Source organism: Macaca fascicularis, chromosome 16 (assembly GCF_037993035.2).
Source record: "Macaca fascicularis isolate 582-1 chromosome 16, T2T-MFA8v1.1".
Classification (NCBI taxonomy): Eukaryota; Metazoa; Chordata; class Mammalia; order Primates; family Cercopithecidae; genus Macaca; species Macaca fascicularis.
The window spans coordinates 20,000,595-20,019,923 of record NC_088390.1 but is presented as its reverse complement, the minus strand read 5'-3'; the positions used below and the strand labels follow the sequence as shown (position 1 = coordinate 20,019,923).

At 41.5% G+C, this 19,329-nt stretch overlaps 1 protein-coding gene across 23 annotated transcripts in view; it reads right to left on the bottom strand.

Annotated features, from left to right (window-relative positions):
• Positions 1-19,329, bottom strand: part of SPECC1 (sperm antigen with calponin homology and coiled-coil domains 1) — a 317,948-nt gene that overhangs the window by 64,669 nt on the left and 233,950 nt on the right. For 11 of the 23 annotated variants that reach the window (XM_074018821.1, XM_065532887.1, XM_074018820.1 and 8 more), the window contains 4 exons: positions 18,152-18,225; positions 17,579-17,784; positions 3,868-4,013; positions 2,621-2,721 (listed from right to left, as the gene is read on the bottom strand). In XM_074018821.1, coding sequence (XP_073874922.1) covers positions 2,621-2,721; positions 3,868-4,013; positions 17,579-17,784; positions 18,152-18,225 — 527 coding nt within the window. Of the gene's footprint in view, positions 1-2,620; positions 2,722-3,867; positions 4,014-11,085; positions 13,096-17,569; positions 17,785-18,151; positions 18,226-19,329 lie in introns of those variants that run through there. The other 12 variants (XM_074018823.1, XM_074018825.1, XM_074018827.1 and 9 more) reach the window with 3 other exon arrangements.

Below are 19,329 nucleotides of genomic sequence, written 5' to 3'. Positions count from 1 at the left end.
GTTCATATTGTTTCTTGAAACTGGGCTTGACATCTTTTATCAGTTTTGGAAATTCTTGATCATTAGCCCTTCCAATATTGCTTCTGCCCTTTTTCTCCCCTTTTGGGGACTCTAATTACACATGAGATCTTTTTATTCCATCCCGTATGTTTCTTACGTCCTTTTCTCTATTTCCTATCCTTTTTCTCTGTGCTTCAGTTCAGATATTTATACTGACTTGTCTTCTGTTCTTTAAGTCTCTCTTTAACTGTTTAAGCTACAGCTAAACTTTATTGAGTCTTTAATTCAGGTATTTTATTTTTAGTTATAAAATCTCTAATGGATTCTTTTTTATAGATTATGGTTTTCTGCTGAAATTCTCTACCTTGTCACTTACTTTGTTGACAGCATTAATCTCAGGTGTTTTAGGGTCTATGTCTAATAATATCAATATCTGAATCTTCTGTGTCTGTTTCTATTGCCTATTTTTTCTCTTGGTTTTTCATCATTTGGTATTATCTATTTGTATGCTCAGTTTTTTGTTTTATTTTATTTTATTTTTAGATGGAGTCTTACTCTGTTGCCCAGGCTGGAATGCAGTGGTAGATCTCGGCTCACCACAACCTCCACCTCCTGAGTTCAAGTGATTCTCCTGCCTCAGCCTCCCGAGTAGCTGGGACAACAGGCGCACACCACCATGCCCAGTTGATTTTTGTATTTTTAGTAGAGACGGGGTTTCACTATGTTAGTCAGACTGGTCTCGAACTCCTGACCTCATGATCTGCCTGCTTCGGCCTCCCAAAATGCTAGGATTACAGGTGTGAGCCACTGCACCCAGCCATGCCTGGTATTTTTTAAAGTTACTATATGACATTGTACTTTTTAAAATGTGGCTATAATTTAAGGATCTAGATGATGTAATTGTCCTCCAGAGAGTATTTACTTCTGCTTGCTTCCAGAAGGCAGTTAAGATAGGGGAAGAACATCTAAATCCAAACCCATGTTTCTATGAGTTTTAAGACTGAACAAATAAAAGACTTCCTTAAGATATTTAGGGAGAATATTCTAATCATCTAATAGCTAGAAAGACATTTTAAGGCAGGAAACAAAACAAAATCTTAAAACACAACACAAAAATGTAAAATTTCTCTTCAGTAAAAGATAACTATTAATATGACGTTAAAAGATAACAAAGGTAATACAATTACATATGAAAAAATGTTAAAAAGCACAATATATCAAGACTTCTTACAAAATGGAAAAAGACTTCAAAAGAAAAGCAGGCAAAGTATGTAAGTTTCCATACAGACATACAAAAGATAAATGGCCTGTGTTCATATGAAGAAGTGCTCAACTTTACTGATAAAGTAAAACAAGATACTATTGTTCATTTACTTAATCTTCAAAATTTATAGACAGTGTCAAAATTCTTAGAAAATAGTACAGCGAGTGGGAGGGCAAACTGAAGAGCAATGTGTCTATCAAGTTTTTCAACATGCTGGAAGAGGTCAAATACATTTCCTTTTCTAGGACCCCATTTTCCTTTACTAGGAATCAATTTGTATATCTCAAGACAGGCTCACTCAACTCCATCCTTATCTCTTTGTAGGGTGACCTATTGACTACAGGGGACTGGGAAGCTAAAGGGTGTACTTGGCAAACTCCTTTAAAGCTTGGCTCATCAAGTGGTCGAGCTTCTGTCAAACAGGCCCCCTCTCAGAGGATCTGGAAGGTGCAAGGGAGTGGAAGGCTTCCCTTCTGCAGCTTCTCCTGGAAAACATGGCTGGGAAGGCACTCGCTCTTCTGTGGCAGGGGAGCAGAAGTTCTGGGGAGTGTGTCATCGTTTTCTGGTCAGTATGGGGCAGGCACAGAGTCTGCTTTGCTGGCATGAACTGCACCTGTGGCAGTGTAGTCACAAGGCTGATCCTAGATCTTGGTAGCAGTGGCAGTCCCTGGGTAAGCACCTAGAGAAAGACTTCCTGATTCTGGCAGAAACAGAAGCCCCTTATAATGGGCTAACTTTCAGATGCTCTGGGAACCTTTCCTGGAATCTCAGTGCAGCCTAGACCTTTCTCCAGCCCTCAGTACCAAAAGCCCTCTATTAAATTCCTTTCTGCTTAACTACTGTGATCTCTGATATTTACAAATGAATCTTGATATATCCTTATTTAAAAAGTAGCCCCATAAGTAGTCAAAAATTTGAATCAGTATCTTCACTGTATTGTTTTTTGTATTAAGTTAAATCCAAAAACACCTAACTTCTATCAGTAGAAGAGTGGCTAAATAAATCACCACATATTATGTAATCTTTTATAAAAAAGAATTGTTTCTCCAAATGTTAAAATTTGAAGACATATTCCTTCATTCATTCAACAAATATTTACTGAACTTCTACTACAATGTGGCCGTGTGCCAGCCAGTGTTATAGACAAAACAGCAAGCAAAATGAACAAAAATATCTGACCTCATGAAGCTTACATTCCAATGATAAAGTGAAATAAGTATTGGAATAATGCATAGTGTAATCCAATTTACAAAGCACACACACTCTACACACACACACACTAATATGTGTAAAGAAAAACATCTAGAGGCATACACAGCAAACCATACGCAGTGGTTATTTCTGGGGCTCATCTACCTGCATTGGAGAGACAGCAGCTGCTGGAGCAGTCCTCACTGGTATCCCACTTAGGGGACTTCTGGGGGTCTTATGGACAGAAATATTCTGTCCAGCTCCACCTGCCAAGAAAAAACATGAGAACATGTATATGCTGTTCCACTTCAAAATAGCATATAGTTGTTCCTGATTTCTTGTTACTTTTTTTGGTGGCTTAAGGAGTATCCGTGTTTAGCATAATATTTACTCTATTATCCTTTTCTTCTCTGGACTAGAGCTGCATTGGGGAAACAAGAAAAAGAGTCAGCTGAGTGGAGGTCAGTCTTAGATGAAGGATAGCTGAGCAAAAAGAGACTGTATAAATAATGAGGTGCCTAGAGAAGGAAGGAACAGAAAAGTTCTTGTACAAATTGTTAATTCATTTCCTGTCTTCACAGACATGAAAGGCTTTCATGTCTTTGAATATGTAGAGCCTAGTCTTAATCTAATTTAGGTGCAAACAATTTTAGCAGAGACAACCAGGTGCATCCTAGGATTAACTTTTACTACAGTCTCCCAGTACAATGGCATGTTTGTTGCAGTCTGGGGAAGAAAGATATTGTTACTGTAGAGAGATGCACATTCTGTTTCTTCTATTTGCTATGTTTATGTGTACAGTATATGTATGAAGTATAGCTATGCATCGTTCTCATATAGGAAGATAAGCATGACTAAAGGGGAATTGTGAGACCATCAGACAATTCCAGGAAAAGCTGGGAACACACCTAGATCAGGAGTGACAGATTAGCACAGGTGCTCACGTACAAGACCGGATAGAAAAACATCTAGCAGGTTGCAAGATGGGGATGGCCGGGGTACCTACAAGAGGGCCAGGTGCACAGATGTGATGCCTCATTTCCTAGGAGATGAAGTCTCCAGCTGACCCTCATAATTCTTATGCGATGACAAAAAGGCAAATAGTAGTGACCTGAATTTAATGGCTATAAGAGGCAAAAAAGAAAGGTAGCAAGGCAGGAACTGGATGGAAGGAAGAGGTAGAGAGGAAGAGGCTGCATTTGTGTTATTCACGCACCAGTCTCTCCATCAGTGTCTCCCCGGAGCCTCAGCCAGGCTCCTGCATGCAGTGGCTACATGTGGTAGGACCTGGAAAGTGCCCTTGTGGTTGTAACAACATAGGGCCAGGGTGGAGTAGAGACAGTAGACATATCAAATGTCGGGCCAAAGTTTGAATTTGGAGCTTTGCTTATAGAAAAACTGTGATCAAATACCTGGGCGTCCCAAGTCAAATGACTTGATAAGTGACTTAACGGTGGTTGCCGACTCCGGGGGTGTTGGAGATGTTCTGCTAACACAGACACCAGGCCACCGACCAGCAGCATCGACCTCGGGGGACTCTGGCTCTTCATCCACAGGTCTGCATGGCAAAGAGCAAATCAGATTGAAAAGGTGGAGGACATCCCCATGGGAGAAAAAGACACAGAGGAAAACAGAACTGATGTGGAGAAAATAAACAAAGCTGGAAGGAAAATTCTGAATTTAACATCCTGTTTTCTCTACCAGTTTGCATCTTTAGGAAATAATGTAGGCATTGTTCTCAATTTTTAGAAGAGTTGTTTTCTTGGGAAATGGTCAGAAATAGTTATTTTTATATGTAGAGTGACTTGATATTAGCTTCAAATAAAAAGTGTGTATGGCTACTTTGCAAATTGTGCATTTTTTCTGAAAAAATGCAAATGTTATTGATCACAAATATTTCATCTACTGTCAATGGTGAATGCAGTGGATTGGCTGCCGATATGTGCTCCAACCGCCATGCAGTACACAGAGTTTGGAAAGATGAAATCTCACAGCTCTCCTGCAGCTGGGATTTTGGGTGTGATTTAAGTTCTACCAATGAGAAAGACTTGGGCAAGACCTGGAGTGGGACCTGGATCAGAGGAAGAGAGGCAGGGCACAGGGCATTCACTATGTAGACAGAGACTGTAGAAGAGACAAGATGCTATGGTGCTGGCAACCGCGGTGGCAGCTTTCCAACTGGATGGGCAGCTTTCTGAAGTTAAGGCTCCTCTCCTGGGGGAGGGAGCAGGTTCCCTGGTGGTTCAGTTCTGTGTGGACTTTAGGAGCTGCTCCTGGAAGCTCAGCCTTCCCAACAATTCTGCAAACCATATAACACCTTTCTGCCTAAGCCAACAAGAGTGCGATCCATTACACATGACAGAATCCTGATTCAGACACTCTGCCTTCTAAGCATAAGAGTGGTAACAGCACTCTAAAATCACACTGCAATTCTGCACAAGGTGAAGCTCCTGCTCTCACCCAGGTTTGCTGGCATGTTCTTCATGAGGCTTCTAGACTCATAGAAAGTATTCTATGATAGATCATTGACCCAATCCTCAATCCTCTCATGCATGGCTTCCTCATCTAGGGGACTTTGGCATGTCATGTGATCTCCCTGTGAGTCAACACAAGAACTCCCAATCTTCTCATTGCTAAATCACTGCTCTCTTCATTGTATCATATTGCCACAGCTGTTTTGCAACATGACTAATTTATGAGAATAGTTCAAACAGAATGTTTCTGGAAGTGTATCTCAATAAGGTCAGTGGAAGTTTAAATCAGAAAATAAAATAGTTATTTACTGATCATTTCAAAATTAATCTAGCTCCTGATAAGCTTCTGCAGTTGAATTTATTTGTCCTTAATTCTCTAAGCTTTCTTCTGTTGCTCTGTAAACAACATGAATAGAATAAATGTTGCCCAGGCTGGTCTCAACTTCCTGAGCTCAGACAATCTGCTGCCTTGGCCTCCCAAAGTGCTAGGATGACAGACATGAGCCACTGCACCTGGCCAACTTCTTACCTGTTAAGCCTTACAATCTTCACTCTACAGTCCCTTCTTATGAGTGAAAAAAAAATCAGTAAACTGAAAACTTCATTGGAAGAAACTATCAGGCACTTCAGAAACTGTAGGAGGTTGGGTTTTTAAAATAATTTTTAAAGGTTTATTGAGAGGAACTGGTTTTCATACTTTCCCATACAATAAAATCAGGTGGCGAAAATGCAGAAAGAGAATGCAATCAGGTTAGGTTTGAGCAGAACATAATTTCCTCTGTCTGTGCTAGCCATTCTCATGAAGGTCATCAACAAACAAAATGGGCCACCTTCTTTTTTTTTCCCCTGAGACAGTCTCGCTCTGTAGCCCAGGCTGGAGTACAGTGACACAATCTCAGCTCACTGCAACCTCTACCTCCCGGGTTCAAGCGATTCTCATGCCTCAGCCTCCTGAGTAGCTGGGACTACAGGCAAGCGCCACCACACCTGGCTAATCTTTTGTAATTTTTTTTTTTTTTTTTTTTTTAGTAGAGACGGGGTTTTGCCATGTTGCCCAGGCTGGTCTCAACCTCCTGAGCTCAGACAATCTGCCTGCCTTGGCCTCCCAAAGTGCTAGGATGACATGCATGAATCACTGCTCCTGGCCAACTTCTTACCAGTCCATCTAAACGACTCAGTACCAAAGGCCTCCAAGGACAATCATTTTAAGTAATTCATTTTACATTTCATTCTTTGATAATTTAATAAGAACAAAATAGAGAAGCCTACATTCTGCTGAGGTTATTCCTTTCAGTTATCTAAATTTATCTGCAATTCAAAATATCAAATGATAAATTTAAAAAGCAAAGCCACAAGAATCAATTACCTCTGCCTTCAGGTATCCAAAGACAATATTTCAAACACTCAGTCTACTTGGCTAGAACAGTAAGAGTCAATATGAGAAAACTCTGTATTATTTGAGTACAGAAATACCCACTGTGTTATATAACAGTGATGGAGGGGGCAGGTGGTGTCTGTGTGTCTGTGTGTGTGTGTGTGTGTGAGGGATTCACAAAAGAAAGCCTGAAATGAATAACCAAAGAAAATGGTTATTAAGAATGCTATTGGCTTATTAGTATGTACTTTAATCATAAATGAGGTTAAAAATCCTTACACCAGCCTATTCTAGAATTGGCTGGGATCGATTAGTAACAGCATCAGCAATAAATGAAGGATTACATTTCCTCCATTCCAAGGAAGAATAAAAACTCTGTATTCTGTAATGAATATTAAGAAATATTTACGCATACAGCCAGGTATGTCTTAGCATTAAATAAAGGAAAAACTGCAAGGTACCACTGCTGCAGAAACACTTGTTCAAAGCTTGCTACTGCCTCTAAGGCTGATGTTAGATTCTAGAGTCAACCTGTAAAATAACAATCACACATGTAGTCAAATAAGCCATGAAAATAACTTGAGTCACTCAAAAGTACATGCTTTTGTAAACATGACTATCTACGAACACACCATCTCTGCAGCAATCTCACATACTCACATTCCCTCCAGCCTTTCATGGTTGGCTCTCTGTTACATCACAGATTAAATAGCTGCTTTGTGTTTAGGGGCCACGCTTAAAACAACAAACATGAAGCATGTGTTCTACCTGCTCCCAGCATATAAAACTATGATAATAATCAATAATTTCAGCAAAACAAGTATGATGAATGTGTATAACTCCACTGCATATGACAAGCACAGTACCATGTGTCTTAAAAACATTATCTAATTTAATTTTCAACAAAACTCCTAGACATTATTATCCCTTACAGGAAAATTTGACCATGGTCACATGGTTCATGAATGGTGAATCTGGCATGCAAATCCACCTTTGGCCATGCCTTTCTCAAATTTTCTATAAGGCATAAATGTTCTGTGAGAGGTATACAAGGTTCTAGAAATAATACTGATGGTATTTCTTCCTAAAATTTAAGTACATTTTAAAAATACTACCAATAGTTATTTCAGTGTTCCTATCTTGATACAATAATCTGCTCTTAAAAGGTGGCAACCCATACCAGAGAATGACAGCTGTAGGCCAGACCGCCCGATGCTGTATCACACACAGCAGGTGACGCACACTCCATAAGCAGGCAGTGTCTCCATGGAGAATAGCAAGGCGCACGGCCCTCCTCATTGAATGTCGGTCTGCCTTCTATGCCTTACCTTGTCAATTAAGCACATATACATATGTGTCTGTAATTATTTCCCTTTAAAAATTTTATTTAACCTTTCTAATTTGCTGCTTTCCTTGTTACATTAGAGAGCAGAGTTTTCAAATGTCAGTGATGGTGTACAGCATTTACTTCCTCAAAACACCACTTTATGCCATTGTTCATTCTGATCCAGGTACAGGTGAGCTCCTGTACATGATGATTTTTCAAGTATTCAAAGGTTAACTCCATTTGGGTGGTGTTGCATGGCACCACTGCCACCTTCACAATTGGCAGATTAATATTTGTGAAGAGGGCAGGTCGTGTGTCAACCACATGCTCATGCCTGCCGGGCTCTTTCCTGAACACCTGAACGAAGCCCAACCCCAGGCCTTTCGGTTAATCTCCCAAGACTCCCCTCTGCCCGTCTAGTTTTGGACTATTCACCTGAAGCTTTTTACTTTTATGTCCTGCCTCTGTGCCTCTGCTCATTCTATGCCCTTGTCTGGAATGTAATTTTCTCTAAATACTTATTTTGCACAAAACAAATCTAACAGAAGTTTTTCACTCTATTTGAAGACAGAAATTATGAAGTACTTTGTCTCTTAGGTGTCAAACAATATCTTCTAAATTTCACTTTCAAATTTCAATAAAAGCATATATAACAATAAAAACAAACAGGATACGAAAGTAATTTGAATACCAGCATCTTAATCTACAAATCCGAACAATAAGAATCAGATAGTAAAAGTCTTGTAGTCGAGTATCATTGACATGGCTTAGATTTTGAAGAACTTCTGCTAATACAGAGTACATGGTCGGGGAAATGAAAATACAATACCAAGGGCTTTCCCCCAATTCCCTTCCAAAGAAAATGGAGATATGGGCAAACCCCAACTAATGTCTCCCACCCTAGAGGGCCAGGGCCGGAGAGAAGCACGAGATGCCCAGAGAGATGCAGGGCATTCTGGCAAAGGATCAGGAACAAGAGGAATTTACATTCGACGAGGCCAAGGTTGGTTTACCCCAGGCATAAAGGGCAGTAGTGACAAGGGGCAGGGCGGGAAGAGCCACAGTGTGCACCTAAAATGGATGAGGGGCACACACACAGATCCAGAGAGCTGGCTCTGTGTTCCAGGCTCACCAAGCACAGAAGAAACTGGGCACACGTGAATTTCCCACTAGGCACTCACCCTTCTCTACTCTACCTGGGCTTCAGTACCTCCCAATATGTAACATAAATGTACCTTCAAGAGCCTCCCAACATGTTTAAGTCATGAGAAGAAGACCCGAAGCACTGTCAGGCAAAGGCAGTGATCTGAGCAGAATCCAGATACGGACCTGGGGCGAATGTCAGGCCCTGCCACACCTGAATCTGCTTCAGCAAGAAAAGGTGACAGGCAAAATCATGCCCTGCTCAATGCAAACAGTTCATAATACAAAGTGAAAGGGAAACTGCACTCAGGAGAGGACCGGCATTTGTAAATTCATGACAGAGTTCAACACTGATACCATCTGCCTTAAAATTCAATAAAATAAAAATTTTAAATGAAAGGATGAGTTAAAAATAATATAAGTAATCTAATAATCCATGAATATTTTAAAGCAGAACTAACTCAAAAGAGAAAGAAATTGGAGCATATCTAGGGCAAGTCTCTCTGAATGTGGATGAAATAAACCATGTAAAGGTGGGATTTGAATTCAGTGGACAAAGGAAGACTCTGGTAATAAACAGTGCTATCCAGTGGGAGAAAAAGAATCACATCTCACATCAAATTAAATAAAGAGAGGTGGATCGAATGGTCTGCATGTGTGTGTGCATCAAGTAGATGAAGACATTTAACAGCATATTTGTATAACATTGGGGAGAAGGAATCTTTTAAAAAAAAAGAATAAAGGAAAACACTAACAGTTTACATTACATAAAAATACAAAATTTTCTATGATAAAGATGATAAGGCCATATCATATGATAAATAGGATAAAGATGATAAAGGCTCATAATATAGGGGATAAAATCACATCCCTCATAAAATACTGACTTATAAGCTGATGAGAAAAAAGCAATCGGCTCAGCGAAAAAACAGGGAAAAGTTGCAAAACTAGTAATTCTTAGAAAATGCAGTGGTTAGTAAACATACAAAGATATGCTTAGAAAAGGCTGGGCATGGTGGCTCATGGCTGTAATCCCTGCACTTTGGGAGGCTGAGTTGGGAGGATCACTTGAGCCCAGGAGTTCAGTATCAGTCTCTCTGGGCAACATAGTTGAGACCTCATGTCTACCAAAAAAAAAAAAAAAAAAAAATTAGCTGGGCATGGTGGTGTGCCCCTGTAGTCCGAGCTACTCAGGAGGCTGGGGTGGGAGGATCACTCGAGTCCAGGAGGTTGAGGCTGCAGTGAGCCATGATTGTACCACTGCACTCCAGCCTAGGTGACAGAGTGAGGCCCTGTCTTAAAAAAAAAAAAAAAAATGCTTAGAGAAATGCAAATTAAAGAGCTAAAAAGACAGTATTTTTTTATTATCCTATTGGCAAAAATAAGATCAAGGCTCTTCACCACTGCTCAGGCTGTGTAGAGATGGGCATGTTCAAGAGTGAAATGTCACAGCACTCAGGTAACTGGAGACATCTATTAAAATAAAAATGTGCGTATACTTTAGAGCAGCAATAGTATTTCGAAAAACTCATTCTATAAAAATAAAACCACAACTACATAGGACTATATGAATAAGGACTGCTATTACAGCATTACTCATAAAGAAAATAATTATAACCTTGCTGTGCATTAGTAAGACAATATTTTAATATTCCAGGACATGTCCTTCCTGTGGAAGGTCATGTTGCTCTTAAAATAAGTTAGATTTGCATGTATTGACCTGGAAGGATGCCTATGACATATAAAATAAAAAGTAAAGGTACAGAGTACTGAATAGAATATAATCCAATTTTTATTAAAAATATAAAAATGAATCCTATACATATTTACTAGTAAAGAAAAAATGTACACACTGTTAACACTGATTTCCTCAAAGGTGGTACTGAGGGAGAAGAAAGATTAATATTTTTCTTCACACATCTCCATTTTGTTATTAGTATTCCTAAATATTACTTCATAATTAAGAAAAAATCCAATACATTAAATCACCAATCTATTCATATTTAAATGTCAATGAAACACATCTAGACTTTAAGTCCGTACTATATTTTCTGAGACCCTAGAGTTTTAAAAACTTGTGCAAAATTAGCACTTTTACTCCATGCCCTTTTGTTCTACTAATGAAATTGTTCATATTCCATGTCACCCTCCTATTCACAACTTACAGTCCAGCTTTTTTCTGCTTCAAATTCTAGTTACTTGATGTGGCTTTGAAGTTCTGAAACTGTACTCAGAAAAAAATGTAGAACAAAACGACATAAGGTCCCTGCAGAAACGTAGCTGGTGATTAAAACTAAGCAGCAGATGCTTCTATATAAGAACATGTTTATTTTGCACTTCATAAAGGCTTACAGATAAAAATATTCAACAGTACCTAACAACAGGTCAAAATATGGGGTGCAAATACAGCAGTGCCTTTTAAGTTGAAGTTGCAGTTTCCTTATTGTTTATATTTGAAAACATCCAGCAAATGAATTTTAAATAATCCTAAGAACTCTGAATCTGAGGTAAAGAGCTCCCAAAATATAAATTTCAGTCCTACTCACAAGTATCTAAGTTATTTTTACAGAGAAGACCTCAATGACTCTTCTCACGCCACACTAATTTTTCTAGTGATTTTGTGCTGTATGGTTTGATACCCCAAAAGATCTTCCTGAGTTTAAAGAGCATTCCTGTTCCTAATTTTCCTTTTATTAGACTGTAACTCTTGTCTTGTCTCATCCTTTGGATAACGTCGCTAATAGCTCCATGCCGTGTACACTGTGAACCAGTTCCTCACGTGAGAATTGCAGGAGGTTTCTGCCTGATGGAGGTTGCTGAATTGGATTTGGATCTTCACAAACACACATATTTCCAGAAGTTTAAATCACATTTTGAATTGTGTATCACTCTGAGTTGAACGCTAAGTTTCTGGGGTGAGTTTCATCCACAAAACTTTGGTGTAGTTGTCATTCAATCGTTTTCCATTAGATTTCTATTGCCATTGTCACCGTGCTTACCTATCTGGCTTAATAACATCCTTTATGATCAAATATCTACTTATGTTTAACCCAGCAAGATTCTGGAAATCAACCCAAAGCTTGCAGGCACCTTGTTTCAGACGAGGTAATGAAGTCAGTCTCCGAGTGAAGAGGCTCAATCAAGACCCCACAGAAGGGGCCGGGCACGGGGATCACACTTGTAATCCCTGCACTTTGGGAAGCCAAGGCGGCCAGATCACTTGAGGTCAGGAGTTCGAGACCAGCCTGACCAACATGGTGAAATCGCGTCTCTACTAAAAATACAAAATTAGCCGGGTGTGACGGCACGTGCCTGTAGTCCCAGCTACTTGGGAGGTCAAGGCAGGAGAATAGCTTAAACCAGGAAGCGGAGCTTGCAGTGAGCCAAGATCGCACCACTGCACTCCAGCCTGGGCAATAAGAATAAAGCTCCAACTTGACGAACTTTCTGACTTCTTCGGAATATGACATCATGCAGATGGCTTCCTATTTTGCCTTGAGTAATGTGAATTCCAAAATGATCAGACACCATGATCAAAAGGAAGCAGAGAAATGAATGCCAAAAAGTAGAACTTGGGCCTTAGGGGCTGGGCTCGGTGGCTCATGTCTGTAATCCCAGCACTTTGGGAGGCTGAAGCAGGCGATCACCTGAGGTCAGGAGTTTGAGACCAGCCTGGCCAACATGGTGAAACCCCATCTCTACTAACAATACAAAAATTAGCTGGGCGTGGTGGCAGGTGCCTGTAATTCCAGCTACTTGGAAGGCTGAGGCAGGAGAATCACTTGAACCTGGGAGGCAGAGGTTGCAGTGAGCCGAGATCGCACCGTTGCATTCCAGCCTGGGCGACAAGAGTAAAACTCTGTCTCAAAAAAAAAAACAAAACAAAACAACAACAACAACAAAAGAACTCGGGCCTGTGCTGTGCCCAGCTCTGCATCTGCTCTGCCACTGCGCCTTTCAGCACTCCAGTTGCAAATAACTTTTCATAAGACTTGTACTTCGTTTTTTTCAGAACAACTTCATTTTATTCTCCAAATAAAAGACGGCTGAATCTTCTGAGGAAAAGTAAAAAGAGGGAAACATCATCTTTGATCATGCAGTGAGCTGATCCCAAAATGTGGACAAAAAGCAGAGACTTGACGGCAATGACTCTGAGAAACAGAGAATGTCACAAGGAGACAACTGGGCTCTTTATAAAGAGGCAATTTCTCCTCTACACATTCCCCCTTTCATCTAGAGATGGCTGCGGCTCCCAATCATGGCAAGAGCTGGGCTGTCTTTCTTCCACCAAATGCTCTGCTAGCTGACAGAGCCCAGGGAGCTGTGAAAATAGAAACGGGAGGGAGAGGCTGTAAAGGAGTTACCTAAGGCAATACAGTCTTAGTTCACAAACGCAAGAATTTCCAGCTTACACTGTCCCACAGGGAAAAGCTAATGTCCAAGATAGGCCAACAGGTTTTAATTCCTACTGTTCCAATTTTTTGGAAGCCAAAGGTTTTTGGACATTAAAAAAAAAAAAAAAATAGACTGCAAATGCCTGTACTAGGCTCCTTCCACCAGAACTTCTCTGACAAAGAACTGTGTGGTGAAGCAGAGATGTCCAGGATGAACACCCAGAGGCCCCTCCAGAATTTACAAAGAGGCGCATGCTTCTCTCCACTGTCAAGGCCAAAAAACCTTCTTGCTTTTATAACTGCAACCTAAAAATCCTAAAGGTCTAAGGGAAGCTTATGTCCACATTGTTGAAATCTGTAAAAACAGGGGTCAGGGAACAGAGAAGCAGACACAGCTCTTTAGATTATAGACTGTGTGTCTAATGACATAAATGTACATTTAAACTATGAAAAAAAGAGTACTAGGTGTGAGTGAACAGATAATGCTGGCTGGAAAAAGGGCACATGAGAGGACCAGGTTCCGCATCAAGCGTCAAATTAAATGCTGGAGACCCCTGTCCATCATGCTATCATGGGTGCTAAAGTGAGGTCTGTTCAGAAACTGCTTAAGAATCCTCAGGAGAACGGCCCCCCTCCACCTGGGAGAGGGGCTCAGTATCAGAGCATCTGTGGCGAGAGAGCTGGAAAAGGGATCTTAAAGAATCTATACCTCCAACTTCCGCCCTTCCCTCTCCGTTGTAGCTGGAGAACATATGCTGAGCGGCTGTGACCCTAATATTAGAGCCATCAGAGCAACACAGAGGGCAGCACAGGCACACACAGTGACACTTGGGCTGACACGGATGTGCATACACGGAGTTAAGTCAATTCCAGTGGAGTCTGCACGTGCTGCGCTGCCACACTGCTCACCTCCAAGAGGCGACAATGCAAGAACTTGTGGTGCAGGCAAAACAAAACACATTCGAATCACAGACATTCTATTTAGAAACCAACAGCATTAATTAGGCACAGATGTTAAGTGTGTTTAATTATCTCTTTTAAAGATGTTTTCCATGGATGCTTATTGGTATTATACGACAAACACAGAAAGAATCAGATAAATCACCCTCAAAGTAATGGCATTTGCTGTTTCAGAACAAGAGAAACAAATGCCACAAAAAGAGGTCTTTCCCTGATGCTGCTTGAGAAGCCTGGGCCACGCGCTGCTCATGAACAATGTCTTTCATTAGAAAGCTTGTATGCGGCACAATATATCATTACACTGAGCTGCCTGTGTTTCTTCTGATTTTGCCAGGCCCCAGGACTCAACTTTTCAGGAAAAAGATCTGACGGGTTTATTTCAGAGAGAGTTTTCATTTCGAAGCCTTTTTCTTGATTGGGAGTTTTCAACACTGGGAGGAGCCAGAGCTGAAAAAGTTATTATCTTTTCATCTATTACATTATATGTGTCCAATGAAACAGATCACTTTTAGGTCCCCAAAAACACACTGGTTTGTTCACGTTTCTGGCAGAGAAAGATCAGGCCCACAAGCCACAACTAAGATATGGAGATGCCACTGTGTCAAAGAGGTTCAAAGTATTGCACCAGAATAATGTTAAGGCTGGCACTGGAGTTTCTTATTCTCTCACCAGCGAAAGGTCAGCTAATCAACCAGTCCAGAGAACAGCAGAGCTTAAAGGGATCTCAAAAACGACCCCCTCTTCCTACCTCTTTTAACAGAGGCAGGAGGCAGAGCTGAGAATGAGATGTTACTGGTTGGCTGAAACATGACGCTGGGAGTGAGATATTGCTGGTTGACAGCAAAGATGAGGCTACCGCCTTCCTTCCCCACGTACCTTAACATCAGTTATTCTGACTGAAATAAAAATATCTGTGAAAGTGTAACAGGACTGAAGATCATGGATGAGTTAGATAATATCCCAGTGTTTAGTTACTGAGTTCCAGCAATGAATGCTGGCTTGCATTTCTGCCCGGGTGCTTCATCTCATGCCTATCAGCCTGGCTGCAACCAATTCTGTAAGTGCCCACTGACGCAAACAGAGCTTAAGAACCGGGTAACCCCATGTCGGGATCCAGGTGCTTTTTGGGTGATCTTACCTTCTCTCAGTTGTCCTTGAGAACCTCATCAGAGAATGCTCTGCAAGTTCTTTGGCTGTGGCTGAACCAAGAAGGACTTTTGAGTTCTCATTAGATGACTGTCTAAGTCAAACTGAGTTTCAATCAAGAACTCACTCAGTCAAGATGGAAACACTAGGTGGCCTCCGGAGCTTGGAGGGTGTGAGTTGGTTTCAAGTCTTGCTCAAGCGGTAGGTGCTGGAAGTGGCTGAACCATCAGCGACTAACTGCCACATAGTCAACTCTTTAGAGAGGGCAGCTTGCCAGAGAAGTGCAAAATCAGACAAGAAACCAGCATCACCAGCTCTTGTCTGACTTCCTGCCAAATGTGTTGACAGGCAGAAATGTTCTGATGCCTGACTTCAGTACCATGCCATGTTCTCATTGGTGTCCATTCTAAAATTTTGAAACGTTTTCTGATAAGGGATTATCAAAAAACATTTGATATGGATTGGATTATCCCAATCCAAACTGTTAGATCGGGAGGTAGGTTTGTAATCACTGGAAAATCAAAAAAGAAACATTCTGTGTTTAAAAAAAAAAAAAAGGTGACATTAAGATTGAAGATGCAGGATGCAGCATAGGGAGTCCTAAACTGCCAGGACATATGCGGAGCTTTCCTAGAATATCAGGGTTCATGCTACACGGTCTGGCCTGTGTCTCAGAATATACATAAGAAACACAGCATCTCATACAAGAACCTGGCCTGTATCTCAGAATATACGTAAGAAATGCAGCATCTCATACAAGAACCTATTTGGAGCCACCACAGAAACTCAGGACTTGTCTTTTACCATTTATCATTAAAATAACGTCCATGTGAAGCAACACAAGTTCTGACTCAGATTTTCTTCCAATGACAGACAATAGGGAAGCAAGACAGAGGCAAACAAACAAAAGCAGACACAGAGGCCACCCAGAATGGCCTCACTACTGTTTCAATAGGGAACCCTGCAAAATCTAGTTTTCCTATTCTCCTTCTACCTTTACTTAAAATTCACATCCTTTGGTGTCCAGAGGGTAGAGCTCTGGCTATCAAGTAATGATCTTTCTGGTGCATGTATAGTCCCAGTTAGTCAGGAGGCTGAGGCAGAAGAATCTCCTGGGCTCAGTAGTTCAAGTCCAGCTTGGGCAACATAGTGAAACCCCATCTCTAAAAATAAATAACTAAATAAAATAATGATCTTGATGTTCATTACTCAACAGTGAATTGTGAGGCCAGCTACATCTGATCTTCATCCTTCCCCAAAGGCCATTTTATGTAAAAGTCATAAACAAAGAAATAAGGAATTACTTGGAGCAGAATTGACAGAAGAATCACAACTGAATTCTGAAAAATCTCCTCTTTCCAATGTCGTGAAATTCATGATAACAGAACATCAGATCAAAAGGCTCAGGAGCTAGCCAGTGATCTTGGAGGCATGTAAAAATTAGGGCCAACTGATCAACATTCAAAATCCAGGAAATCTGATCTAAAGACTGTTTGATATTTGAGAGACACCTAAAAATTCAAAATCATTTCCTAATATCCAAGAATCTCAAAGTTAAGGACACTGATTCCTGATTGGGTAAATACATTAGTTAAAGCAAAAAATATTGTTCATAAATTTGTCTGTAAACCATCTAAATTTCAGATAATAATTCCCATTGCATTCACTTTGGGAATACCTTCCTCTTAAATGTCACTGTTAGTAAAGCTCCCTGGGCTAATACACTGTGTGCTTCTCCCCATCAAGAGCAGAAGGGAATGTCATACATCAGCCAAATTCAGGTTTTCCACTCTCACCCTTTTTTAATAAAGTAGGTTATGTCAAGGCCTTTTGAAATAGCTCATTGGTGCTTTCAATAAGCAGGCACACCCCTGGGCCCGGAGGAATGTGTCTTTCTCCAGCGGCTCCTCCCCTCGGGAGTGATTCCAGCCTCTCCCACTGCATGGGAGTGACCTGTGCAAGGTGGTGGGTTCGTATTTATTAGTGTGCACTCCTTGCATTAATAAATGCTAAGATTCAAGGAGCATCCTAGACAGGGCTTCTTTAACCTAGCAGGATAGTTGGCTAGAACTTGCCCTTTATATGTAAGTGTGGAGCTTAGCAGTCCTTTATGCTGCAGCATGGCAGGGACTGGGTACTGTACAGAATGTTCCTAGTGGTACGGTGGTGCTAGTAATTCAGGGTGATCTCAGAAAGGAAACAGCAGAGCCTGGCACAGACATGAAGAGTCCCATCCCCACCAGGAGCCCCACACATAGTGATTAAGTGAGAAGCAAGCACAGCCCTGGTGCCCACCAGACTCACGGAGGGGTGGCTCTGCTGGTGACCACCCTGCCGTGGCCCTGCACATCCCCCAGCTCCTTCTGCAACCGGGCGTTCTTCTCCTCCTCCTCCAGCAGTTTCCTCTTCACAGTGCGCAGCTCCTGCTGGGCCTCACACTTGATGTCATTGGCCACCACCACCGCGGTCTGCAGATCTGCCTGGAACCGCCTCCATTCCTCGGTATCCTCCTGAAAATACCAGAGCCCACCCCTGTGTCAGACACCTGCCAGGGCTGGTGCCTGGGCAGGGACCCCAGAGTCTCCATGTTGGTCACCAAGAAAGAATGCCAGCAGTGCTTGGTGAGGCCCTGCTTTCACAGTGGCTCACTGTTGGAAAAGGCACTGGTGGGAATTACACCTTCAGGTTATGAGAGTTCTCCATCCTGACACCAAATGACTGCTTTGATTTTACTTCCTGACAACAAGAATTTACAGTTCCAGGGCCCACCATGCCATGGAAATGTTCCAAGAGAAAGCAGGATAGAGAGAGTGATCTAGACCTCGGAGGGGGTAATACACAGGAAGATGGTGGTGAAGGCTCCCGCCCACATCTCACCTTCATCTGCTTGGTCAGAGTCTTTAGCTGCCTCTCCAGGTCTGACTTCTGTTCCTCCAGCTTGATCACATTACCTAGAAATAAATAATTTAGACAGGGCTTGGAAAAGCTGTGAGACTCTTAAGAGAAGATAAGCTAGGTAACAAAGAAAGCACAACTCCAGATGCCACAACAGGCATTCAAATCTATCCCTTCTACTCTCAATGCAACTTTTAGCAATTTCAATTTACCCTGCAAACCAGGGAATGGACACAAGAGGCTCCTCTGAGATAGAGAACAGGATGATCTGGAAAATATGTGGTGTGTATTGAGGTTACAGTCTCAGCAGACAGGATGCACAACCAAATAGCAGCACTATGGGAAGAGGCCTCCACGGCCACACACACTTGCACACCGAGCCCGGCCTCCCTCGCACTCACACACAATCATCCTGAGTGTCCCTTATTGCTGTGAGATAGAGGCTTTCACATAACAGAGCTTATGACTGCTTATTCCTCCTGTGATCTGTAAAGCACTTTCTAGAGTCGTAGATCTCAATCACAGTTAAGCCTCTGAATCACTGGTGAAGCTTTTCAAAAGCACCGATGTTCTAGTCCCACACTCCAGACACCTGCAGGCAGAATCTCCAAGGGCAGACAGAACCAGGGGATGTGTGCATTTAACATCTTCCCAGGTGGCTTGCCTACCTCTCCCTACTTAAGGACACCTGCAGCCCCTCGTTCTCCCTGCCTCCAATTCTCTCCATACAGCTATCAGTCATTCAAGTTTAAATCTGATGGTGTCAGTCACTGAGCTGAAATTCCTCAATAGGTCCTCATGCTCTAAGCTAGAGCATTAGTTTTCTATGAAGGATGCAAATCAGAATCGCCAGAGTAGGCTAAAAAGATGCCACGGACAGGTCCTACCCCAGCAGTTCTAGTTCTAGTGGGACTGAGAGTTTGTGTGGGGAATCAGTGCTGCACAGTAGAAAACACTCCTTAACTTCTCTTTATTTTTCAGTCCATTCCTTTCCCATCAGGATCTTATAGGAAGAAGTGATTGGTCTAGGCTGGATTTATGTGTCCCTGGGTCTCTGTGCAAAAGCATATCTTAACAATACCTCAATATCCTTTTAAAAAGTTTAAAAGTTTTTCAAAGGATGTTTGTATTATTGTCAGTCTTGGATATATGATGATATA